General features: G+C 40.8%; 1 protein-coding gene across 2 annotated transcripts in view; it reads right to left on the minus strand.

Moving 5' to 3' along the window:
- Nucleotides 1-3,224: 3,224 nt before the first annotated feature.
- The window catches only part of LOC133642613 (adenylate cyclase type 9-like), a 99,009-nt gene continuing 75,269 nt past the window's right edge, over nt 3,225-26,964 (minus strand). For both annotated transcript variants that reach the window (XM_062036908.1, XM_062036909.1), the window contains 8 exons: nt 17,566-17,738; nt 15,915-16,025; nt 13,434-13,690; nt 13,202-13,304; nt 10,660-10,868; nt 8,604-8,763; nt 8,378-8,520; nt 3,225-5,547 (listed from right to left, as the gene is read on the minus strand). In XM_062036908.1, the coding sequence (XP_061892892.1) occupies nt 4,281-5,547; nt 8,378-8,520; nt 8,604-8,763; nt 10,660-10,868; nt 13,202-13,304; nt 13,434-13,690; nt 15,915-16,025; nt 17,566-17,738 (2,423 nt within the window). In that variant the 3' untranslated portion in view covers nt 3,225-4,280. The remainder of the gene's footprint in view (nt 5,548-8,377; nt 8,521-8,603; nt 8,764-10,659; nt 10,869-13,201; nt 13,305-13,433; nt 13,691-15,914; nt 16,026-17,565; nt 17,739-26,964) is intronic.

The following is a 26,964-nucleotide window of genomic DNA, read 5'->3' on the forward strand; positions in this document are numbered from 1 at the left end:
TATTCAATTGAATATAAGTTGAAAAGGATTTGCAAATCATTGTATTCTGTTTATATTTACGAATTACACAACGTGCCAACTTCACTGGCTTTGGGTTCGCTACGTTAACTAATGGAGGGGATGCTTGTGACTCAAATTTTTGCTTGCAACTTAGAGACAGCTGTTGTCCTAAAGTTAAAGTTAAAGTTAAAGTACCACTGATTGTCACACACACACTAGGTGTGGTGAAATTACCCTCTGCATTTGACCCATCCCCTTGTTCCACCCCCTGGGAGATGGGGGGAGCAGTGAGCAGCAGCGGTGGCCGCGCTCAGGAATCATTTTGGTGATTTAACCCCAAATTCCAACCCTTGATAGCTGAGTGCCAAGCAGGGAGGTATTGGGTCCCATTTTTATAGTCTTTGGTATGACTCTTTTAAGTTGAGGTCCATCCATTTTCTACCGCTTGTCCCGTTCGGGGTCGCGGAGGTGCTGGAGCCTATCTCAGCTGCATTCGAGCGGAAGGCGGGGAACATCCTGGACAAGTCGCCACCTCATCGCAGGTTAAGTTGAGATACCATTTTATAGTCAGGGTCGTCTTACAGTTGGATTTACACGCTTATTCAATTCAAGAAGGAGCTTTTTTATTTTTTTGTGTTAGCTTTTTTTTTTTTTACTTGTTAAAAAGAGTGATTTCTATTTTAATAGGGAAAACTGTTTAACTGTTTTGCCTCAGAGCACACAATTCATTGAATTAGCTTTGTTTATCATAATAATAATAATATTTTGCCACACTCCAAAAAACATTTTGGTAGACCATCTTTGCATTTACAGTGTTAATCACAAGTATAAAGCCATTCTAACAATATTGTTACAATAACAATGATCATGTCATTTATGTCAGCTAGCACACAGCATCACCCCTAAAAAACTTTGGCAGTTCTGTTTTTCTCTCGTCAATCTAAATCAGTGTTTTTCAACCTTTTCTGAGCCAAGGCACATTTTTTTCATTGAAAATTTTCTGAGGCACACCACCAGCAGAAAACCTTAAAAAATGAAACTCAGTAGCTGATATTGACAGTAAAAAGTCGTTCCCGCAATTGTTGGATAGGAATTTAAACCATAACCAAGCATGCATCAATATAGCTCTTGTCTCAAAGTAGGTGTACTCTCACCACCTGTCACATCACGCTCTGACTTATTTGGAGTTTTTTGGTGTTTTCCTGTGTGTAGTGTTTTAGTTCTTGTCTTGCGCTCCTATTTTGGTGGCTTTTCCTCTTTTGTTGGTATTTTCCTGTAGCAGTTTCATGTCTTCCTTGAACGCTATTCCCCGCACCTGCTTTGTTTTCGCAATCAAGACTATTTAAGTCGTGTGGACGCTATCCTTCTTTGTGGGGACCTTGTTGATTGTCATGTCATGTACGGATGTACTTTGTGGACGCCGTCTGCTCCATGCGCTGTAAGTCTTTGCTGTCGTCCAGCATTCTGTTTTTGTTTACTTTGCAGCCAGTTCAGTTTTAGTTTCGTTTTGCGTAAGCTTTAATGACTTTTCTTAGCAGCACTCGCCTTTTGTTTATTTTTGGTTTAAGCGTTAGATACCTTTTTACCTGCTCGCTGCCTCCCGCATATTGTGATCACGACAAACCATGTTTCCGACATCTACAAAGCAATTAGCTACCTGCTGCCCCCTACTGATATGTAAGAGTATTACATGGTTACTCTGCCGCGCTCTGGACAGCACAGACACTCAACAACGGCACATTTGCAGATTATAATTACCGTATTTTTCGGAGTATAAATCGCTCCGGAGTATAAATCGCACCGGCCGAAAATAATAATAATAATAATAATAATAATAACAACTGGGATTTATATAGCGCTTTTCTAAGTACCCAAAGTCGCTTTACATGTTAAAAATGCATAATAAAGAAGGAAAAAAACATATATAAGTCGCACTGGAGTATAAGTCGCATTTTTTGGGGAAATTTATTTTAATAAAACCCAACACCAAGAATAGACATTTGAAAGGCAATTTAAAATAAAACGTTATATGAGGCATAAATAACCAACTGAGAATGTGCCTGGTATGTTAACGTAACATATTATGGTAAGACTCATTCAAATAACTATAACATATAGAACACGCTATACGTTTACCAAACAATCTGTCACTCCTAATCGCTAAATCCCTTGAAATCTTATACGTCTAGTCTCTTACGTGAATGAGATAAATAATATTATTTGATATTTTACGGTAATGTGTTAATAATTTCACACATAAGTCGCTCCTGAGTATAAGTCGCACCCCCGGCCAAACTATGAAAAAAACTGCGACTTATAGTCCGAAAAATACGGTACTTTGCAGCCAGTTCAGTTTTAGTTTCGTTTTGCGTAGCCATCCCTAAGCTTCAATGCCTTTTCTTAGCAGCACTCGCCTTTTGTTTATTTTTGGTTTAAGCGTGAGATACCTTTTTACCTGCATGCTGCCTCCCGCATATTGTGATCACGACAAACCATGTTCCCGACATCTACAAAGCAATTAGCTACCTGCTGCCCCCTACTGATATGGAAGAGTATTACATGGTTACTCTGCCGCGCTCTGGACAGCACAGACACTCAACAACGGCACATTTGCAGATTATAATTACCGTATTTTTCGGAGTATAAGTCGCTCCGGAGTATAAATCGCACCGGCCGAAAATGCATAATATAGAAGGAAAAAAACATGTATAAGTCGCACTGGAGTATAAGTCACATTTTTTGGGGAAATTTATTTGATAAAACCCAACACCAAGAATAGATATTTGAAAGGCAATTTAAAATAAATAAAGAATAGTGAACAACAGGCTGAATAAGTGTACGTTATATGAGGCATAAATAACCAACTGAGAACGTGCCTGGTATGTTAACGTAACATATTATGGTAAGAGTCATTCAAATAACTATAACATATAGAACATGCTATACGTTTACCAAACAATCTGTCACTCCTAATCGCTAAATCCCATGAAATCTTATACGTCTAGTCTCTTACGTGAATGAGCTAAATAATATTATTTGATATTTTACGGTAATGTGTTAATAATTTCACACATAAGTCGCTCCTGAATATAAGTCGCACCCCCGGCCAAACTATGAAAAAAACTGCGACTTATAGTCCGAAAAATACGGTACTGGTTTGCAAAAAATATTTTTAACCCAATTAGGTGAAATGACATAATCTCCCACGGCACACCAGACTGTACCTCACGGCACACTAGTGTGCCGCGGCACAGTGGTTGAAAAACACTGATCCAAATGATGCTACTCCTAACGTAGCTTCAAGTTCCTGATCAAATAGATTACACAGACGACAAACGGTTAGGATAGTGTTGTTTCAAGCATGCTAAAGTTAGCTGAGAGTAGCTTTCTCAGTCCCAAGGTGACTAAAAACACAATCCAGTCTCTTTTCATGTTAATTGACTACTTGACATTGCTTCCCATTACTGCTGGTATTGTTTAAGACGGACACAAATACCCCCACGCCGTGTACGTACACATGCAATCACACATTATTAAGCATGCAGCTCCGCCTCCTCCATCGACGCGGCGCTTTTACAAACGGCTTTGGCGCTTTTCTCCATCAACAAGCTGAATTTAAGAGCAGATTGTACTTACACGAGAACCGTGGCGATGTAGCGCTTCCAGCAACGTCAGGTCTGTTTGTTCACAGAAAGGCAAAGGTAAGCAAAGTGGTGGAAAAAAAATGTAAAGCCCACAAAAAGCAGTTCCCTTTTTAAGTGTTTCGGAAAAGGCAGGAGTCTAGACAGTGTTCTACTCTAAAGGCACTTCTAAAGAATGATTAAAGGTAGAGATAATCAAGTAGGTCAGCGGGAGAGACGATGGGGTCGCTCTCTTTCTTCTGCCCTTTTTGTGGTCTATCTGGCCTTTTGCACAGCACTAAAAAGCTTGTATGATAAAAAAATCTTTAAAGTCACCCATCTATTTCCATCCATTTTCTAACGCTTGTCCATTTCGGGGTCGCTGGAGCCTATCTCAGCTGCATTCGGGCGGAGGGCGGGGTACACCCTGGACAAGTCGCCACCTCATCACAGGGCCAACACAGATGGACGGACAACATTCACACTCACATTCACACACTAGGGCCAATTTAGTGTTGCCAATCAACCTATCCCCAGGTGCATGTCTTTGGAGGTGGGAGGAAGCCGGAGTACCCGGAGGGAACCCACGCAGTCACGGGGAGAACATGGGATTGAACTCAGGACCTTCGTATTGTGAGGCACCGTGCTGCCACTTAAAAGTCACTTAGGACCATATTCACTCTGTCCTTCTTGGATGCTGCTCGTCACATTTTGGGGAGGCTTCGCCGCCGATGAGACGGCAAGCTGGTTCTTATTGGCGAAGCGGGGCGGCCCCTCCGGGTTGGCGGCGTGTATGGACGTGAGGCCGCTGTGCGACACGGATCGCCTGGCGGGGCACGTCCGCGTGGAGGGGTGACGCTGAGGCCCCGCCCTGATAGAGGAGCCAGCACTGGTGCTGGGGACCATGGTGCTGCTGGCAGCTGCGCCGCTTGCGGGAACCATGCTGGCGATTTCATCGGTGGGCGAGCGCCCGATGCTGCCGTCGACCTGCGCTCGTATCTCCGGTGAGACCGAGAGCTGGTACTGAGGCACGGGACCGTTGTCGCCACATTTGGGGTAGAGAAACGTCTTCATCTGACCTTTGCCTTTCACGTTAACAGTGCCGCGGTAGTCGAACTCGTAATCCATGCCGTTGAGGACGCAGTAACTCTCCTCGCTCACCTGGACGCGGCACTCCACGCCGGTCGTGTCCATGCGGCTGGCGATGTTGACCGTGTCGCCCCAGATGTCATACAGGAGCTTCGTGGTTCCGATCACGCCGGCGGTGAGCGGGCCGTGGTTGAATCCGATGCGCAGCTTGAAGCCGAAGCCCAGCATGTTCTTGTTGAAGTCGTCCACCACGCGCATCATCTCCAGGGCGAACTCGAAGAGGGCGCGGAGGTGGGTGTGAGGGTGGGTGGCCTCCGCGCACTGTTGGGCGTTCAGCCCCGCCGCCGCCATGTACGTGGCGCCGATGGTCTTGATCTTTTCAATATTGCCGAAGACGGGCTTCCGCAGCAGCTCGTCGAAGTCGCCAATGAGCTCGTTGAGGACCCGGTAGCACTCCTTGCCTCCCTCGTAGCTTTCTTCATAAAACTCGCTGAAGTTCACGATGCTGGCGAATATGACGCCCACGTTGTCATGGTTCTTGGAGTAGCTCTGGGTGACCTTCAGCTGCTCGGCCACGTGGATGGGGATGATGTTGCGGAGCAGCCAGTCGGCCTGGTCCCGCATGTTCTGGATCTTGATGCGGTGTTGGTCGGCCTCTACGTTGCCGCGGTAATGGAGGCGGTAACTCACCTCAAATTCCCGGTTGAGGAACCAGACGAGGAGAAGGAGCAGGAAGAAAGCCACGCAGGCCTCGAGGGCCAGCTGGTCTTTCGGGTGCGGCTCAGTCTGGCTGTCCGATATGAGGACTGAGCTGCTGCGGTTGCTCTGGTTGTCTGACCTGGTAGGAGAGTGTTGGTGTGAAACTCATGCGTGTTACATTTGTTCTGTCGTTCTACAGTGAACCCATCAACGGTATTAATGCTGAATGAACAGTTTGCTCCTTACTGCTATTATTGGTTCTGTTGCTTTTCAGTTGCGCGTACACAGTAGACCAGTGGTTCTTAACCTTGTTGGAGGTACTTAACCCCACCAGTTTCATATGCGCATTCACCGAACCCTTCTTTAGTGAAAAATTAAAACATTTTTTTTTTAAATTCAAGACAAAGTTGTATGTTTTTGGTAACACTTTAGTATGGGGAACATATTCTAAGTAATAAAGACTTAATTTAGAGTTATTTGGTTAGGGTTAGGGTTAGAGGGTTAGGGCCAGGGTTAGGGTTATAATAAGGCCATGCCGAATAAGGCATTAATAAGTACTTAGAGGCCTACTGAAACCCACTACTACCGACCACACAGTCTGATTTTATATATCAAGTTTATATATCAATGATGAAATCTTAACATTGCAACACATGCCAATACGGCCGGGTTAACTTATAAAGTGCTCCCGCTAAACTTCCGGTTGAAAACGTCTATGTATGATGACGTATGCGCGTGACGTCAATCGTTGAAATGGAAGTACTCGGACACCATTGTATCCAATACAAAAAGCTCGGTTTTCATCGAAAAATTCCACAGTATTCTGGACATCTGTGTTGGTGAATCTTTTGCAATTTGTTTAATGAACAATGAAGACTGCAAAGAAGAAAGTTGTAGGTGGGATCGGTGTATTAGCGGCTGGCTACAGCAACACAACAAGGAGGACTTTGACCTGGATAGCAGACGCGCTAACCGACGCTAGCCGCCGACCGCATCGATGATCGGGTGAAGTCCTTCGTCCTTCCGTCGATCGCTGGAACGCAGGTGAGCACGGGTGTTAATGAGCTGGCTGGCGTAGGTGGATAGCTAATGTTTTTAGCATAGCTCTGTGAAGTCCCGTTGCTAAGTTAGCTTCAATGTCGTCGTTAGCAACAGCATTGTTAAGCTTCGCCAGGCTGGAAAGCATTAACCGTGTAGTTACATGTCCATGGTTTAATAGTATTGTTGATTTTCTGTCTATCCTTCCAGTCAGGGGTTTATTTATTTTGTTTCTATCTGCAGTTAAGCCTGATGCTATCACGTTAGCTCCGTAGCTAAAGTGCTTCGCCGATGTATTGTCGTGGAGATAAAAGTCACTGTGAATGTCCATTTCGCGTTCTCGACTCTCATTTTCAAGAGGATATAGTATCCGAGGTGGTTTAAAATACAAATCCGTGATCCACAATAGAAAAAGGAGAAAGTGTGGAATCCAACGAGCCCTTGTACCTAAGTTACGGTCAAAGCGAAAAAAGATACGTCCTGCACTGCACTCTAGTCCTTCACCCTCATCCACGAATCTTTCATCCTCGCTCAAATTAATGGGGTAATAGTCGCTTTCTCGGTCCGAATCGCTCTCGCTGCTGGTGTAAACAATGGGGAAATGTGAGGAGCCTTTCAACCTGCGACGTCACGCTACTTCCGGTACAGGCAAGGCTTTTTTATCAGCGACCAAAAGTTGCAAACTTTATCGTCAATGTTCTCTACTAAATCCTTTCAGCAAAAATATGGCAATATCGCAAAATGATCAAGTATGACACATAGAATGGATCTGCTATCCCCGTTTAAATAAAAAAAATTCATTTCAGTAGGCCTTTAAATATTTAAAAAACTAAATCACACACAGTTGCGGTATAAGTAAATACAACACAATTACATAACTATATTCTAAATAATACTGTAATTATGGTAATAGCAGGGAAAATAAAACCTACCAGGAAAACCGATTTGCAGCAAAACTAGAATAAATAAAACATAATAAACACAACAATGGTAGAACTCTACAATCTAAATATAAATATTTTGTTTATTGTGGTGAATGTGGCCTACAATGCAAGTGCAATGCATAGTACAAGGCGAGACCTTACTAATGTTTTGGTTTGTTAAATTAAGACTACACGCTTGTAGATGACTCCAGTATATCCCACCAGGCATCCCCCAGGCTTTAATTATACCGTATACGAGTTACATCAGCTCTGCACTGCAAAAACTGAAATATAAGTAAGATTAAATATCTCAAATAAGGGGGATATTTGCTTATTTTCTGTCTGATAAGATAATTCTTCTCACTAAGCAGATTTTATGTTAGAGTGTTTTACTTGTTTTAAGGGTTTTGGTCCGAAATGATCTCAGTAAGATATTACAGCTTGTTGCTGAGATTTGATGACCTATATTGAGTAAAACATGCTTGAAACTAGAATATCAACTAGTGCAAAGCTGTGTCATTAACACTCACAAGTATAAAACTCCTTTTTTAAAGTAATAATTTCTTACTTCAAGCATGAAAAAAAAATCATGATGCCGAGCGCATATCATTATGTCAAGATAATAACACTAGCATTTACTTAATTTAAGAATATTTATCAACGTGAAGAGCAAAAAGGTCTCTTTTTTTCTGCCAAGAAAAGTGTTATTAGTGACAATATACTTATTTTAAGGTATTTTTGGGTTCATTGAGGTTAGCTAATTTAACTTGTTTTGGAAAGTCTTGACAAGCCGAATTTTCTTGTTCTATTGGCAGATAATTTTGCTTAGTTCAAATAAAATACCCCTAATTTTTGTATTTTTTTTCTTCTTGTTTTTGAACACTGACTTTTTGCAGTGTGGTATTGGATCTCATCTGAGTATACATTGAGTACTATCAATATCAACAGAAATATGTTCAAAATCTACGGCAATTTCACTGTTTTCTTTGTCTGCCAATGTTGTCCTACCTGCAGAGAGGCGTGAAGAGCAGTGAAAGAAGCGTCAGTCCTACTAAAGTTGCGAAACTCGAACGCATCCAGTGGCTGAGCTGGCAGGAGTTACAGAACTGAATGATGGCTATGATGACAGCGCAGCAGATGAACATGGTGAACTGCGGGAAAACACTTCAATAATGATTATTCTGGAGATTGAACACAAACCTACCAAGTGGAGCAAAGAAATCAAATAACCAACCTGAATGGAGTGATGCATGTCACAGGTGACATGAGAGAAGACGGTCAGAGCAGGCAGAGACACCATGACGGCACCTATTAGGTGACGTGGTATCCAGCCCGAGACCGCTTTCATCAGAGTCCGTGTGCAGTTCAGAGCACTGTCCAAGTAGAACGCCATACTGAGTTGGAGAAGAGCAGGATGCAGGGTTTTCGGTAGGGATTAACCATTAGCGCTTTACTACAAACCCCAAAACCAGTGAAGTTGGCACGTGTAAAATCGTAAATAATAACAGAATACAATGATTTGCAAATCCTTTTCAACTTACAGTCAATTGAATAGACTGCAAAGACAAGATACTTAACGTTCAAACTGGAAGACTTTGTTATTTTTTGCAAATATTAGCTCATTTGGAATTTGATGCCTGCAACATGTTTCAAAAAAAGCTGGCACGAGTGGCAAAAAAGACTGAGAAAGTTGAGGAATGCTCATCAAACACTTATTTGGAACATCCCACAGGGGAACAAGCTAATTGAAAACAGGTGGGTGCCATGATTGTCTGCAAAACTGCAAGCATGCCTTGTAAGTAAGTCAAGTCAATTTTATTTATATAGTGCCAATGGCAACACTATATTGGCCCCCAGTGTGTGAGTGTTGTCTGTCTATCTGTGTTGGCCCTGCGATGAGGTGGCGACTTGTCCAGGGTGTCCAAATGCAGCTGGGATAAGCTCCAGCGACCCCGAGAGGGACAAGCCGTAGAAAATGAATGGTTGGCAATTCATAACATACACTATATTGCCAAAAGTATTTGGCAACCCATCCAAATGATCAAAATACAGGTGTATAAAATCAAGCACTTAGGCATGGAGACTGTTTCTACAAACATTTGTGAAAGAATGGGCCGCTCTCAGAAGCTCAGTGATTTCCAGCGTGGAACTGTCATAGAAACAAATCCAGTGGTGAAATTTCCTGGCTCCTAAATATTCCAAAATCAACTGTCGGCTTTATTATAAGAAAATGGAAGAGTTTGGGAACAACAGCAACTCAGCCACGAAGTGGTAGGCCATGTAAACTGACAGAGAGGGGTCAGTGAATGCTGAAGCGCATAGTGCAAAGAGGTCGCCGACTTTCTGCACAGTCAGTTGCTACAGAGCTCCAAACTTCATGTGGCCTTCCAATTAGCCCACGTACAGTACGCAGAGAGCTTCATGCATCCAAGCCGTACATCACCAAGTCCAATGCAAAGTGTCGGATGCAGTGGTGTAAAGCATGTCGCCACTGGACTCTAGAGCATTGGAGACGTGTTCTCTGGACTGATGAATCACGCTTTTCCATCTGGCAATCTGATGGACCAGTCTGGGTTTGGAGGTTGCCAGGAGAACGGTACATTTCAGACTGCATTGTGCAGAGTGTGAAATTTGGTGGAGGAGGAATTATGGTGTGGGGTTGTTTTTCAGGAGTTGGGCTTGGCCCCTTAGTTCCAGTGAAATGAACTTTGAATGCTCCAGGATACCTAAACATTTTGGATAATTCCATGCTCCCAACCTTGTGGGAACAGGGCACAAAGCAAGGTCTATAAAGACATGGATGACAGAGTCTAGTTTGGATGAACTTGACTGGCCTGCACAGAGTCCTGGCCTGAACCCGATAGAACACCTTTTGGATGAATTAGAACCTAGACTGAGAGCCAGCGCTTCTCGACCAACATCAAAGTGTGACCTCACCAATGCGCTTTTGGAAGAATGGTGGCAAATTCCTATTGACACACTCCGCAACCTTGTGGACAGCCTTCCCAGAAGAGTTGAAGCTGTAATAGCTGCAAAAGGTGGACCGACATCATATTGAACCCTATGGGTTAGGAATGGGATGGCACTTCAAGTTCATATGTGAGTCAAGGCAGGTGGCCAAATACTTTTGGCAATATAGTGTATGTTATCTCAAAGCAGATATAGAACCACGCTCCTCATACATTAAAGAGAACCAACTGAACCCAACATGAGCAATCATTTGGCGACGGAAGCGAGAAAAAAAAACTCCCTCGAGGGAAGAAACCTAGAACAGAGTAATATTTCCTCACCGTATTGCAAAAAAAAGAGCCAGAGCCTCCAGCAAGGCGGCCACAGCGGTCAGAATGAGAGCTGGTGCGGGTGGACTAAACTGGGCAACGATGGGGCGAAGAAAACAGGCCAGTGACAAAGCCAGAAACACTGAAGAACACAGCAGCATGTCCAGGAAGGAACTGAACATCGGGCTGGCAAACGTCTGCACTGCTGCTTTGGCCTCGACCTAGATGAAGAACGGGAGCAGAATACAAAATAAAATGAGGAAACATATGTATTAAACCGCCTTTCTGATGTTCCACCAGCAGAGGGCACTACAACCTCATAAAAACTGTGCGCCTTAAGTCCTGCAGGGATATCTCTGTGCTGCAGTCTTGGTGTTAAAGGACACACACCATCAGACACAAAGGGACAAAAACAAAAAAACATACAGGGGTAAAATGAGGTAATAGAACACATATGTTTCTATGACAACCGTCAGATTATTCAGTCCTGGAACACATTTAACATACATTTTACGCTTATATGTGCAGATACATACTAGCGTTGTCCCGATACAGATATTTTGGTACCGGTACCGGTACCAAAATGTATTTCGATATTTTTCGGTACTTTTCGATACTTTTCTAAAAAAAGGGAATCACAAAAAATGTGCATTATTGGCTTTATTTTAACAAAAAGTCTTAGGGTACATAAACATATGTTTCTTATTGCAATCGAAGAACAATTTTGTCCTTAAATAAAATAGTGAACATACAAGACAACTTGTCTTTTAGTAGTAAGTAAGCAAACAAAGGCTCCTAATTTGTCTGCTGACGTATGCAGTAACATATTGTGTCATTTATCATTCTATTATTTTGTCCAAAATGATTAAGAACAAGTGGTAGAAAATGAATGATTAATCTACTTGTTCATTTACTGGTAATATCTGCTTACTTTCTCTTTTAACATGTTATATCTACACTTCTGTTAAAATTTAATAATCACTTATTCTTCTGTTGTTTGGATACTTTACATTAGTTTTTGGTTGATACCACAGATTTAGGTATCGTTCCAATACCAAGTAGTTACAGGATCATACATTGGTCATATTTTTTTTAATTTTATTGTTTTATAATGTCCTGCCCAGCTTCTCGGGCAAATCATATAGCAGATGTAGTTGCCCATATCGGCTGTTCAGATTTACTTTACAAAAGAGAAGTGTAGGATACTTCTCTTGTTGCCTTACTTGTATTTTGACTTTATTAAATGTATTTATATTATCATTTGGTGCAGCCGGGCCGGAGCAGGAGGAGATAGAAAGAGAAAAAAAGGAAGACAGAGGAGGGAATTGTGGGGACAAGAGGGGGATTAGACAGAGAGACAAAAACAACAACAGCAAACACAACAACAACAACAGAGCCACATCAGCAAATACGACATGTACAAATATGATGGTAAAAGTACGGTAATAGCAAATAAGCAGTTAGCGAAAATAAAAAAAATAAAAATACAGAAATGACAATGAGCATTATTACACTAAAAATGGAGCAATATGAATACCAATAGAAATAGTGCTATTGATAATAAACAATACCAATACTTTACCTTTATTATCAAACATTGGTCATATTTAAAGTCCTCATGTGTCTAGGGACATATTTACTAAGTTTATAAACATAATATAAATAAAAAATAAAAATAAAAATCGAAAAAATATTTTGTGATGCTAAAAAATATCGATGTAATCATAGTAGTATCAACTAGATACGCTTCTGTACTTGGTATCATTACAGTGGATGTTAGGTGTAGATCCACCAAAGGCATTTGTTTACATTTTGATACCGGTGAGCTACGGTGTGTAGTGAAGCATGTTTAGCTATTCCTCGTCCTGCAGGGATGATACTTGTAAGAAACATACTTTATTTGTCGCCATGGAGACAAGGATTAGTGATTTAGAAGTAGCTAAAACACTGCTGAATCTTAAAGCACTTCTTCCTGAGGGTGTTTCAGTGTTATAACTTCACCTTTATCGTTAGTTTTTAAGCCAAAATGCGTCCGTTCTCCCATTTCTGTCTACACACTCTCTACTTGTAAGTACTCCGTGATTGTGCGCTGCCGAACATGCTCGTCTGCTCGTAAACCAGCAATGTCATGACGTGACAACGACGGAGGGGCGGGGAGGTGGGGAACCGGTACTTTTTAGAGGCGGTATAGTACAGAATATGATTAATTAGTATCGCGGTACTATACCAATACCGGTATACTCAGTGGCCTAGTGGTTAGAGTGTCCGCCCTGAGATCGGTAGGTTGTCAAACCCCGGCCGAGTCATACCAAAGACTATAAAAAATGGGACCCATTACCTCCCTGCTTGGCACTCAGCATCAAGGGTTGGAACTGGGGGTTAAATCACCAAAAATGATTCCCGGGCGCGGCCACCGCTGCTGCTCACTGCTCCCCTCACCTCCCAGGGGGTGATCAAGGGTGTTGGGTCAAATGCAGAGAATAATTTTGCCACACCTAGTGTGTGTGTGACAATCATTGATACTTAATACCGTACAACCCTAATACATACACACCTCCTCCTGGAAGCTTATTTGGTAGGTGGACTCCAGGCTCTTATCCAAGAAGGTGAGGCACAGCTTGTTAATAGGCGGTCTGTAGAAATAGTCCTTCATAAGGCTGACAAAGAGAGGGGAAATCACTGAAAATGATCTTAAAACGTTCCATTAAAATGTGCACTCTGAGGATAATAACATGCACTTATTCAACAGCCTCTTCCAACCGTCGTTTGCTCTTGTTAAGTCTCACCTGTCCTCTTTAATGACGTCCACAAAGTGGGCATCGCTTCGCTCTCGGAAGTTTTTAGAGCGTAGAGGGATGAGGGCAGAGTGATCCATGCCCATAGCTCCTCCGGCCCACGTCTTCTTCTCCTTCTCCTGCAGCATCTCGCACAGCGACGTTTGGCTGTTGTTCAGAGGTTCCAGTCTGGGACTCAGCAGACCGTTCTGGGCCTTTGGGCCGCGGCCGGCAGAGACCACCGGGGAACACTTCAGACCAGAAGAGTCCTGAGAAGAAAAGTATATTCTAGGATTAAAGGACCTGTGGTGTCATACCAGCAAACATGAGATGGCATGGAATTTTGTCCCCAAAGTCCCAGTTTTAGCCCAATGAGTACCACAAAAACGATAGTGTGTACATAATAATATGAATACAATAGGCTATGAATAGAGTAGGCTGTAGAGAGTATAAGTTAAAAGGAATAGATTGTCATTAAACAAATACAAGAATAGAATAGATTTTGACCTTCAAGTTTGCCAAAGCAAATCAACTGCAGTTGCATTTTTTTTCCTTCTTCCCCTTTGACATTAGGGTTATCATTATCAAAATATATTCTATGTATATTGATACTTTTCAAAATTAAGGGAAATACAAACAATTTCAATATTGGCTTAATTTTAACATACAATCTTACAATACATTAAACATAAGTTTCCTATTGCTTTTCTTATTGCACTCAAAGAACAATTTACAATTGTACATATAGTCTGCCATAATCAAGGATTAGGTTAGAATAGAATAAAAAGCTTTGACATTATATTAAATTATTCATGATTAATGGTAGCCACTCCTGGTCTGTGAATTTAAGAAAAATACAATTATAGTAAATACTAAAAACAAAACTATGAATAAAAGTACACACATAAGCCATGTAGCAGGTATAACACAGATTGTTAAAGATAAAACATAAATTATAGGAGTTTGTTACAAAATTCAGTTATTTCACTTGCATTAGTTGAACCTAATTGGGCGGTTTTAACTCCGCTAATATTTGATATCAGGCCAAGCAGCTGTGTGCATGTCTACGTATGTACATACGTGCAATCTACTAATAAAAGTTTCAATCAAACAATCAAACATGTGCACAACAGGAGAGCTTGTTAACTTATGAGAGTAGCGTATGTGTGTTTGCGAGAATGGCAACGTGTTGGCTTAGTGATGTCAGTTAACGATTGGGCGAGTAAAGAGAGAGAGGTAACCCGTGCACTGTGCACTGCGCAGTCGAGTGAAGAACGGGTGAGGTTGTGTCCTACAAAACTAATAATAATCATGACTCGGCGGCCTCGTCACTGTGACCCAAAAGCAAAGCTTAACAGACCCATTGCCGGGTAAAGTGAAGGGTGTTACCCCCAACGTCTGCCCTGTGCTCCTCGACTACAGACTGCATAGGAGCCGAACAGCTGGAAAAGTCTAACAACTACATCATTACCTGTCACTCTTTATAAATCCTTGTGCAAATCTGAATGCTTATTATCTAAATGTTTACCTAATTGCTACGTTTGGTGAGTTATGTTTCAAAGCAACACTTGCAGAGCGGCGCCTCCCTGTTTAAAGTGTCAGCTTTATTGTTAGTTTTGAAGCCCAAATACCTCCATATTGCACGTCACTCGCCTCCTTTGTTATACAGTAGAAGTGCCGTTTTTTGCCATTTTTCCTCTCCACAATGTTATTGTTTTTATACGCTTTGTGTATGCGTTTTGACACACATTATATATATATACATACATACATATAAATACATACATACATATACATATATATATATATATATATATATATATATATATATACATACATACATGCATAGATACATACATACATACATACATACATACATACATACATACACATGTATATATATACATACATATACATATATACATACATGCATATATACACATATATATATACATACATATATATATACATACATACATATATATATTACGCACGCACACGCACGCACAAACGCACACACACACACACACACACGCACGCACGCACGCACGCACGCACACACACACACACACACACACACACACACACACACACACACACACACACACACACACACACACACACACACACACACACACACACACACACACACACACACACACACACACACACACACACACACACACACACACACACACAATATAGATGTCGTTGTGGCTTGTGCGGTCCTTTGAGACTTTGATTGATATTTATACATATATACATACATATATATGCATTTTACATTACATATATACATTATATATACATATACACACTATGTATACATATAAATATACAAAGTGATGTTTTTAAATATGAAACAATAATGATAATCATCATCATTTGTACACATTTTTTGTTATATTTTTAATGGCATACACTAATGGGTATACCAGCCAGAATTAATAGGAGCACCATGTTCTTGCTCACAACAAGGTAATGATGTCTGACCTTGGCATTACTTGTCTTGATGTCTTCATGGCAGCGATGGTTCACTTCGCCTTCCTCCACAACCTGATCATCCCCTGATTTTAGGATGACACTGCAAGATGGACACGTCGGCTGCAGAGAGGTAAAGGTTGAAAGGGTGCAGTGTGGATGCAGTAGGAGAGGTGAAAAATAATTAATAAACAACATTGGATGTATTTAACTTTATATGTATTTGGGCATTGGCCCTACAGAAAATGAAATGCTTTGAAGCAGAAACACTTTTTTTACTGCATGAGTGATCTTTTTTTCCCCACCCAGCTATCCATACTGCAGCCCCCTGGTGTGTCAGAAAGTTGAAAAGAGGCACCATAGTGTGCACTCGATGCACTAGGGGGACTATAAAGGATAAGATTTTTTGAGATTTTGCACTTTGGATGTTAATGAGAAAGACCAGCCTCTTGAAAGAGGAGCCATAGAAGACAGAGGGGGCTTGCTTAATAATGTAGGTGCTCAGGAGAGGATTTTGTTTTAAATGTAGACAGACTCCGTCCTGCTTAAAGAATGACACTTATCAATTTTGAATAAAACCATCACTGTGTAACTAAGGTCAGTTTCATGTCTTCCTTGAACATTCCCCGCACCTGTTTTCTTTTAGCAATCAAGACTATTTCAGTTGTGTGGACGCTATCCTTCTTTGTGTGGAAATTGTTGATTGTCATGTCATGCACGGATGTACTTTGTGGACGCCATCTGCTCCACACGCTGTAAGTCTTTGCTGTCGTCTAGCATTCTGTTTTTATTTACTTTGTAGCCAGTTCAGTTTTAGTTTCTTTTTTCTATAGCCATCCCTAAGTTTCAATGCCTTTTTTAGGGGCACTCGCCTTTTGTTTATTTTTTAAGCAATAGATACAACGTTGACAAAGCAATTAGCTACCTGCTGCCACCTACTGATATGGAAGAGTATTACATGGTTACTCTGCCGAGCTCTAGACAGCACAGACACTCAACAACGGCACTTTATTTGCAGATTATAATTACTGGTTTGCATATTTTTAAACCAAATATGTGAAATTACATAATCTCCCACGACACAACAGACTGTATCTCACGGTACGCCTGTGTGCCGCGGCACAGTGGTTGAAAAACACTGCCCTAAACAACCACATAGGATACAGTACAATTTATATAACAGTATAGATTTACTAGCCACTGAAAATGCCAAGCATGCAGGTGGCAGCATCATGGTCCGGGGATGCATGAGTGCTGCCAGCGCTGGGGAGTAGCGGCTCATCGAGGAAAACATGAATTAAAGAATGTGCTGTGACATTATGCGTCACACATGGCTCCTGATGAAAAAAAAACATGTGAGAAGTGCATAACTTAAGACATCTGGTAATACAAATGCCAATTATTTCTTCTTCACACCCTCAAGACAAGAGATATGCAAGATATGTATGCAGAAAAAAATGATTAAAGCCTCTGCAACACCCACAGAAAAACAAAAAGAAACAGATGACTATCAAAAAAGACCATAAGAGCACATGCAGCTTAGTTTTCTACCTCAGGCGATAGTTCAACAAAGAGTGAAAATAATCTTGGAAAAAAATACTTCCTCACCCTGTAAGGCAGATGCTTCATTGCATGTTGAGTTATTTATTTTTTTTCAACTCACCTTGCTCCTATCTGGGGGAATGCTGCAGGCGGAAGGCGCTCCATCGGGGGTGTGCGCTCTCTGCATGCAACACTTGCCATTCGTGTGCTCAGAGCCGGACAAGGCCAACTGGGAGCAGCTACATTGAGGGAGCTTCTCCGGTTTCCTTACAGAAATGAGGTAGGTTCTGAGCCCTGGATGCAACAAATAAGATGAAGATATGTTGAGAGATCGATCTTGGATGGAAAAAGGCCAGAACTGCATTGTTGTTCAGACCCAAGGCTCTCATAAATCCAACGCAGCTTTGGTCTCACTGCCATGTAGTGTAGTCTATAAATATACACGATCGCAAGATTTACTCAAGTTTGCACGCCCACCCGTAAACACTTTATATCCATATATGAATCACACAACAGCTAACAGCACAAGCACATTCTGTCAGGAGAGAAGCTATCAAAATATTTGTAGTCCTAACGCATCCTGGATGGGCAAAAAAATAGTTGAATACTTTATGCTAATTCTTTTCAAACTTTCAAGTACTGCGGTTTTTGGTACCACCTCGCAGTTTCAGCTAAAATACATGCACACATGTCCTAAAAAAACACATGACATTTAATTTATTTTTTAAAAAAAGTCAAAAAATATATACCGGTATACCGTATTTTCCAGACTATAGGGTGCACCGCCAATGAATGGTCTATTTTTGATCTTTTTTCATATATTACGCGCCCGGATTATAGGGCTCATTAAAGGATTCATATTAATATTATTTTTATAAATGGAAAACACTTCCTTGCAATGGTGGTTATTTGGTCAAAATGTTGCATAGATGATGTTTTACAGATCATCTTCAAGCTTCCGGATGCAGCGTTTTGTGGGCGGTCTTATTTACAGTATTATTCGGACTATAAGTTGCTCCAGGGTATAAGACGCACCGGCCGAAAATGCATAATAAAGAAGGAAAAAAACATATATAAATCGCACTGGAGTATAAGTCGCATTTTTTGGGGAAATTTATTTGATAAAACCCAACACCAAGAATAGACATTTGAAAGGTAATTTATAATAAATAAAGAATAGTGAACAACAGGCTGAATAAGTGTACGTTATATGAGGCATAAATAACCAACTGAGAACGTGCCTGGTATGTTAACGTAACATATTATGGTAAGAGTCATTCAAATAACTATAACATATAGAACATGCTATACGTTTACCAAACAATATGTCACTCCTAATCGCTAAATCCCATGAAATCTTATACGTCTAGTCTCTTACGTGAATGAGCTAAATAATATTATTTGATATTTTACGGTAATGTGTTAATAATTTCACACATAAGTCGCTCCTGAGTATAAGTCGCACCCTTGGCCAAACTATGAAAAAAACTGCGACTTATAGTCCTAAAAATACGGTACGTGGCTCACCTTCGGCAGCGTCTTCTCCCCGTCATCTTTGTTGTAGCGATGTAGCGTGCAAGGACGGGAGTGGAAGAAGTGTCAAAAGACGGAGCTAACCGTTTTAATGACATTCAGACTTTACTTCCATCAATAACGGAGCAGCATCTCCGTCCGACCGGAACTCTAATAACTAAAGTTCCTAGGGTGAATAATGTAAACTCACTACACCGGTATGTTTTAGCGCTTTCATGGCAAGTTTACTGACAGATATAAGTAAGAACTTTACACTACTTTATATTAGAAATGGCAACAGCGGAGGATGAATGTCACATAACTAGTAGATAGAGAAAAAGAAGAAGCCTATATATCAACTACAGCGTTGGCGTATACGCGCGGAATTTTTCAGGATCTCTGCAGATCCCAAATACAGATCAACAGGTACCAGAAGGTAAGAAAAGTCGCTTTTGCATAATATTGTGAAACAAAATGCCAGATAACATGTCTTACCTTACACACAAACCATAATAATACTCGTATGTTTAATGCGCCGACAATCCTTCAAGCGGCGCGGCTTCATAGCTTACCAAAGTCATACTAAAACATTTTGATAGATTTTTGAGCGCCGTGTGTAATGTTCTATATTTTCAATGGAACATATAAAATGTTGGTGTTGTTTACTTGAGACCCATCATAGTGCAGGCTACACTTATCTCTTATGTTTGACTGCCATTTACTAGTCACACTTATCATTACACCATGTACCAAATAAAATAGCTTTGAGGTGGGTGAGCTCAACCAAACTTATTCCTTACATTAGGCGCACCGGGTTATAAGGCGCACTGTCGAGTTTTGAGAAGAAAAAAAAGGATTTTAATTGAGCCTTATAGTCCGGAAAATACTAGTAGGACCCCCTCTTTTAGAAGGGGAGAGTGCACCCATATTATTTTGTTCAAAGGCTATCTGAAATGATAAGCGGTGATTAAAATTGAAGTTTGACAATTTATTCTATTAATCAGAAGTGAGTACAAACAGTTGTGATAGCAGCGCTAGAGAGAGAGAACAGAGTTATCTAAAGGTCGGAGCAAAAAAAAATAATTACTTGATGTGCGTGGAGAGCACACACACCTCCTTCCTCTCTCTCTCTCTCCATGCAGGTCATTCATGACACCATTAATACAAATATATGTGTTTGAGGGTGCATGGATGAGGAAAAAAGGTGAGCTCATCATGTGTGTAACTCTTCTCGCAGAACCAAGGCCAAAGCTAGCATTTTCCAAGGCGTTCATATTCTGCCAAAAGGAGGGAAAATATTCCTCTAACAATTCCGTAAAAGTAAAATAACAAGGTTGCTTGAATCAAATTAATTATCTCTAAGATGACCTACAACACCAACGATCTAAAATACAAAATGGTTCCACCTGGATAGCGGCAAACCTTGCATCAAACATTTTACTCAAGACAGACGTCATAACATCGTCAAAGCTCACCTTTAAACATTCACATGACAGAAGAAAGGTCAAAATATAATATGTCTATTTGTGGCAGCATAGAAGAAAGTTATGTCCACGTTTCACTTTTGCATGTCATTGCCCATAACTGTGGTGTGTTCAAGGATCCTCGATTAACGTTAGAAACAGAGGCGTCCTAGGTTTCAAATACAGGGGGAGACTTAAATCCCAGGGGGCAGGGTTGAGGTGGGGTGGGGGTGGGGTAGCGTGGGTGTATATTGTAGCCTGGAAGAGTTAGGGCTGCAAGGTGTTCTGGGTATTTGTTCTGTTGTGTTTATGTTGTCTTACGGTGCGGATGTTCTCTCGAAATGTGTTTGTCATTCTTGTTTGGTGTGGGTTCACAGTGTGGCGCATATTTGTAACAGTGATAAAGTTGTTTATATGGCCACCCTCAGTGTGACCTGTATGGCTGTTGACCAAGTATGTCTTGCAGTCACTTACGTGTGTCAACATGTGACTGGGCCGGCACGCTCTTTGTATGGTGAAAAAGCGAACACGACGACAGGTTGTAGAGGACGTTAAAGGCAGTGCTATCACGACATGCCCTTAATATTGTTGTCCGGGTGAAAAACGGGACAAATTCGGGAGAATGGTTGCCCCGGGAGATTGTCGGGAGGGGCACTGAAATTCGTGAGTCTCCCGGAAAAATCGGGAGGGTTGGCAAGTATGTTGCTAGGGCGGGATAGCCATTCAAAAAAGGTGAATTCATTAAAAAGTGCATGTTAGATTTTTTTAAGAATTATTTTCTTGCGGCCCAGCCTCACCCAGTTTCTGCATCCAGTGGCCCCCAGGTAAATTGAGTTTGAGACCCCTGCTTTAGACACTAAAGCAGGGGTGTCAAAAGTACAGCCCGAGGGCCGGATCAGGCCCGCGAACAGAATTTATCCTGCCCGCGGGATGAGTTTGCTAAGTATAAAAATGTACCTGAAATTTTTGAATGAATGAAACTGCTGTTCTAAATGTGTCCACTGGATGTCGCAATAGCAATTCTTTGTATCTTTGTAGATGATGCTACATATGTACAAAATAAACCACATGATGTTAGTACATCAGTTGAGGAAAATGATCAAACTACATAAATAACATCCTGTAATTTGATTTTGATAGAATTTTTTTATTTTGATTGTGTAGCGGTTGCTTTAAGGACATAATTCACCACACCTGTTTACTTGACTTTGTCGTCATTATTCACTGTCATTGTTCTATTGTGCACATAACAATGTTGTTCTTGTTTAGCATTCAGTCATACCAAAGACTATAAAAATGGGACCCATTACCCCCCTAGTTGGCACTCAGCATCAAGGGTTGGAGTTGGGGGTTAAATCACCAAAAATTATTCCCGGGCGCGGCCACCGCTGCTGCCCACTGCTCCCCTCACCTCCCATCGGGTGATCAAGGGTGATGGGTCAAATGCAGAGAATAATTTTGCCACACCTAGTGTGTGTGTGACAATCATTGGTACTTTAACTTTAACTTAATATATGCAGTTAAGAGTGAGTAATTCGGTGCGGCCCCTTTAAGTGACTGTCAGGAGATTTACCCAAAGGTGGGGGTTTGTTGTGACCGCCTTTTTGAGTCTCTTTGATGTAAGCAGTCAGTCAGTCTCGTCTTTGCATGGAATAAATGGCGCACACGTTTTTGTGTGTCAAAAGATACTTCAAGTTGTCTTGTTTTCGCGTTGCAAGCGCAACAATAGATTGAAAATTGACACCAATGAGTTGACTGATGAACATTATCACATAATTTATTCAGAAAATATAAATAACGACAAATAAATTATTAACCGCAACATGTAAGTGTAAAAAAAAAAAAACATTATGATTTTTACTAGAGATGTCCGATAGTATCAGGCTGCCGATATTATCGACCGATAAATGCTTTAAAATGTAATATTGGAAATAATCGGTATCGGTTTCAAAAAGTAAGATGTGTGCATCAGTTGGGGACGTCTCTGCGCTGCTGACTTGTCTCCGTTCAAGATGATCCCCTGCTGGCCCCACTATGGACTGGACTCTCACACTATTACCTAGATCCACTCGACGTCCATTGCACAGGCCGCCCAGGGTGGGGTCCCCACATCTGCTGTCCCCTTCAAGGTTTCTCATTGTATCCCATTGGGTTGAGTTTTTTCTTGCCCTGATGTGGGATCTGGGCCGAGGATGTTGTTGTGGCTTGTGCAGCCCTTTGGGACACTTGTGATTAAGGGCTATATAAATAAACTTTGACTGATTGATTGATATTTTAGCTCATTTTACTGATGTGCGCCTGAGAGTCGTATATTTAGTTTATAGTTCAACTCTTGGTGTTCAATTTGTCCTAAAATTTCATATTCTCATTTTCTGTAGTATTTTCCCTGAATAAGATATACTGTAGTAAAAACACCTGCTCAAACGTGAGGGGTATACTCACTTTTATGAGACACTGTATCTAATACTCAAATAAGCGAGGACGTAGAGGAAGATGACGCGCCTACGACAAACGCCTACAAAAAGCTCTCCTTCCACCAACCACCTACACATCTCATTAACCCGGCAGATAGAGGGGGTGTGGATGCACGGCTTTCCTGTGGATGCGGGGTCAATATCCCGAAAGGTGAGGATGCAAGTATGTGAAAGGAAGATGGTAAACTGCTGCATCATGGAGCTAATTCTCTGCTTCAGTGATGCAGACTCATACAGTCGACATGAAGAGTTGGCAGCAGAAGAGCGTTTCACTTCTCTGCAAACCTGTCCCAAATATGGACACACACAGAAAGTCTCTCTCTGACACACACACACACACACACACACACACACACACACACACACACACACACACACACACACACACACACACACACACACACACACACACACACCACACACACACACACACACACACACACACACACACACAGGTTATCATTTGGAATGGGGACCAAGTTTTTGATCATCACTTGTGGGGACCACCCTTCCTACAGGTTGTGGAGGCATAAAACAAATTAGGTACCGTATATTTCGGACTATAAGTCACAGTTTTTTTCACAGTTTGGCCGGGGGTGCGACTTACACTCAGGAGCGACTTATGTGTGAAATTTTTAACACATTACCGTAAAATATCAAATAATATTATTTAGCTCATTCACGTAAGAGACTAGACGTATAAGATTTCTTGGGATTTAGCGATTAGGAGTGACAGATTGTTTGGTAAACGTATAGCATGTTCTATATGTTATAGTTGTTTGAATGACTCTTACCATAATATCAATCAATCAATCAATCAATCAATCAATCAATCAATGTTTATTTATATAGCCCTATATCACAAGTGTCTCAAAGGGCTGTACAAGCCACAATGACATCCTCGGTACAGAGCCCACATACGGGCAAGGAAAACTCACCCCAGTGGGACGTCAATGTGAATGACTATGAAAAACCTTGGAGAGGACCGCATATGTGGGTAAACCCCCCCCCCTCTAGGGGAGACTGAAAGCAATGGATGTCGAGTGGGATTAATTAATTAATTAATTAATTAATATGTTACGTTAACATACCAGGCACGTTCTCAGTTGGTTATTTATGCCTCATATAACGTACACTTATTCAGCCTGTTGTTCACTATTCTTTATGTATTTTAAATTGCCTTCCAAATGTCTATTCTTGGTGTTGGGTTTTATCAAATAAATTTCCCCAAAAAATGCGACTTATACTCCAGTGCGACTTATATATGTTTTTTTCCTTCTTTATTATGCATTTTCGGCCGGTGCGACTTATACTCCGGAGCGACTTATAGTCCCAAAAATACGGTAAAATTAGCAGTTAGCTCATACACGTCTTGAAATCTCTGGATTGATGAAGTAATGTGCTGACCGTTCTTACTGGGGACCCTGGGGAAAAAGAGTTACCGTATTTTTCGGAGTATAAGTCGCTCCGGAGTATAAGTCGCACCGTCCGAAAATGCATAATAAAGAAGGAAAAAAAACACAAGTCGCACTGGAGTATAAGTCACATTTTTTGGGGACATTTATTTGATGAAACCCAACACCAAGAATAGACATTTGAAAGGCAATTTAAAATAAATAAAGAATAGTGAACAACAGGCTGAATAAGTGTACGTTATATGAGGCATAAATAACCAACTGAGAACGTGCCTGGTATGTTAACGTAACATATTATGGTAAGAGTCATTCAAATAACTATAACATATAGAACATGCTATACGTTTACCAAACAATCTGTCACTCCTAATCGCTAAATCCCATGAAATCTTATACGTCTAGTCTCTTACATGAATGAGCTAAATAATATTATTTGATATTTTAAGGTAATGTGTTAATAATTTCACACATAAGTCGCTCTTGAGTATAAGTCGCACCCCCGGCCAAACTATGGAAAAAACTGCGACTTATAGTCCGAAAATTACGGTGATATGGTTCATGGGGACCAAATTTAAAGAATTGTGCATAATTCACACAAATTTGTACGTGACTACTGAGGACCATTTAAAAAAAAAAAAAAAGTTCAAATTAAATATGACATGATCCTCAGAATACAACACTACAGCTGTCCTCTTATAGGAAGTTTCACCACTTAAATGTTAAAGCAAATCTTGCATCTTCTGTGACATTACTGAAAAAACTGCTATTTAGCAGTAATGAAGTTGTCTGCAACTCCAACTACCATATATAGAAGGATGGAAAATTCTGAACGTGAATCATAATTTAAGGTAATAATGTTTTATAATCATGCTGTATGAAAATGTCATCCTAAGGAACACTAAACCAGATTTTGTTTTTGGAAAAATATATTAGTTTTAACTAAGGATGGATACCATACAGAATCACAGTAATATTAATGGTTAAACCTTTTTAAATGATTAACATCATTTAAAAAGGTTTCCTGTTTTTTTGTCCCCATACCGTCAGAGGTCCCCTAAAGGTGACTGTGTAAACAGAGCGATGTCCCCATTAAGTGAGCATTGCCAGAACACACACACACATACACACACACACCCACACACACATACACACACACACACAGTTGACTGATTTCATTAGTAAGGCTAATCAAATTCTATCCTGCCTCCTGCCATCCATGACACACCGGCATCCGCGTCAGCTCATTGGTCAAGTGATGATTTTATCCTCATTCCTCTATTTCCTCTTCTAATTTTCCCGAAGAAATAATCAGGCGTCCATTATGCAAGCCATTATTCAGCAAATGCAAGCACAACAGGTGAAATTTGTGCAAAAGATGCAGAGCCATGCCTCATTTCCCATGCAGGAGCTGAGAGCAGTTTTGCTCCCTACACACCATGCCAGGCGGATTGGAGGCATTGTTGCTCCAAACTGAAACATAAACCGACCAAAGTGTGCGTGAGTCACATTTTGACACGGTGAGTTGCAATATATGCAAATGATATACGCTGTGAAATGCCTGCTGAGTAATATTCAACTGCAAGATGGGTAAGTATTCTCCATTAACCCTTGTGCAACCGTAAGATTGATTATACACACTTACCGGTACTCTTAGGATCCAAAAGGCATCCGTCAGGAATAAATTAATATATGTATTGTTTTACTTTAAACCAGGGGTATCAAACTAATTTTAGCTCAGGTGCCACATGGAGGAAAATCTATTCCCAAATGGGCCGGACTGGTAAAATCATGGCATGATAACCTAAAAATAAAGACAGCTTCAGATTGTTTTCTTTCTTTAAAAATGTACAAATCATAGTTGTTTTTTTACCCTTACATGTTGCGGTTAATAGTATTCTATCTTCATTTGTCGTTATTTATACTTTCTGAATAAATTATGTGATCATATCCATCAGTCAAATAGGTGGAATTGAATCTGGCAGAGTTTTAAAATGCTCTCATTGGTGTTATTTTTTAATCTATCAGAAGATTAAATGAATAATAGTATCAAAATCAACTTACAGGATGTTATTAATGTAATTTACTAATTTTCCTCAACTGATGTACTGATTGATTGATTGATTGATTGAAACTTTTATTAGTAGATTGCACAGTGAAGTACATATTCCGTACAATTGACCACTAAATGGTAACACCCGAATAAGTTTTTCAACTTGTTTAAGTCGGGGTCCACTCAAATTGATTCATGATACAGATATATACTATCAGATATATACTATCATCATAATACAGTCATCACACAAGATATATACATTATAAATAAATAATAAATGGGTTATACTTGTATAGCGCTTTTCTACCTTCAAGGTACTCAAAGCGCTTTGACAGTATTTCCACATTTACCCATTCACACACACATTCACACACTGATGGCGGGAGCTGCCATGCAAGGCGCTAACCAGCAGCCATCAGAGGCAAAGGGTGAAGTGTCTTGCCCAAGGACACAACGGACGTGACTAGGAAGGTAGAAGGTGGGGATTGAACCCCAGTAACCAGCAACACTCCGATTGCTGGCACAGCCACTCTACCAACTTCGCCACGCTGATTTACATTATTTACAATCCGGAGTGTGGGATTTGGGGTTAGGTTTGGTTGT

The sequence above is a fragment of the Entelurus aequoreus genome, linkage group LG25 (genome assembly GCF_033978785.1).
Source record: "Entelurus aequoreus isolate RoL-2023_Sb linkage group LG25, RoL_Eaeq_v1.1, whole genome shotgun sequence".
Lineage (NCBI taxonomy): Eukaryota > Metazoa > Chordata > Actinopteri > Syngnathiformes > Syngnathidae > Entelurus > Entelurus aequoreus.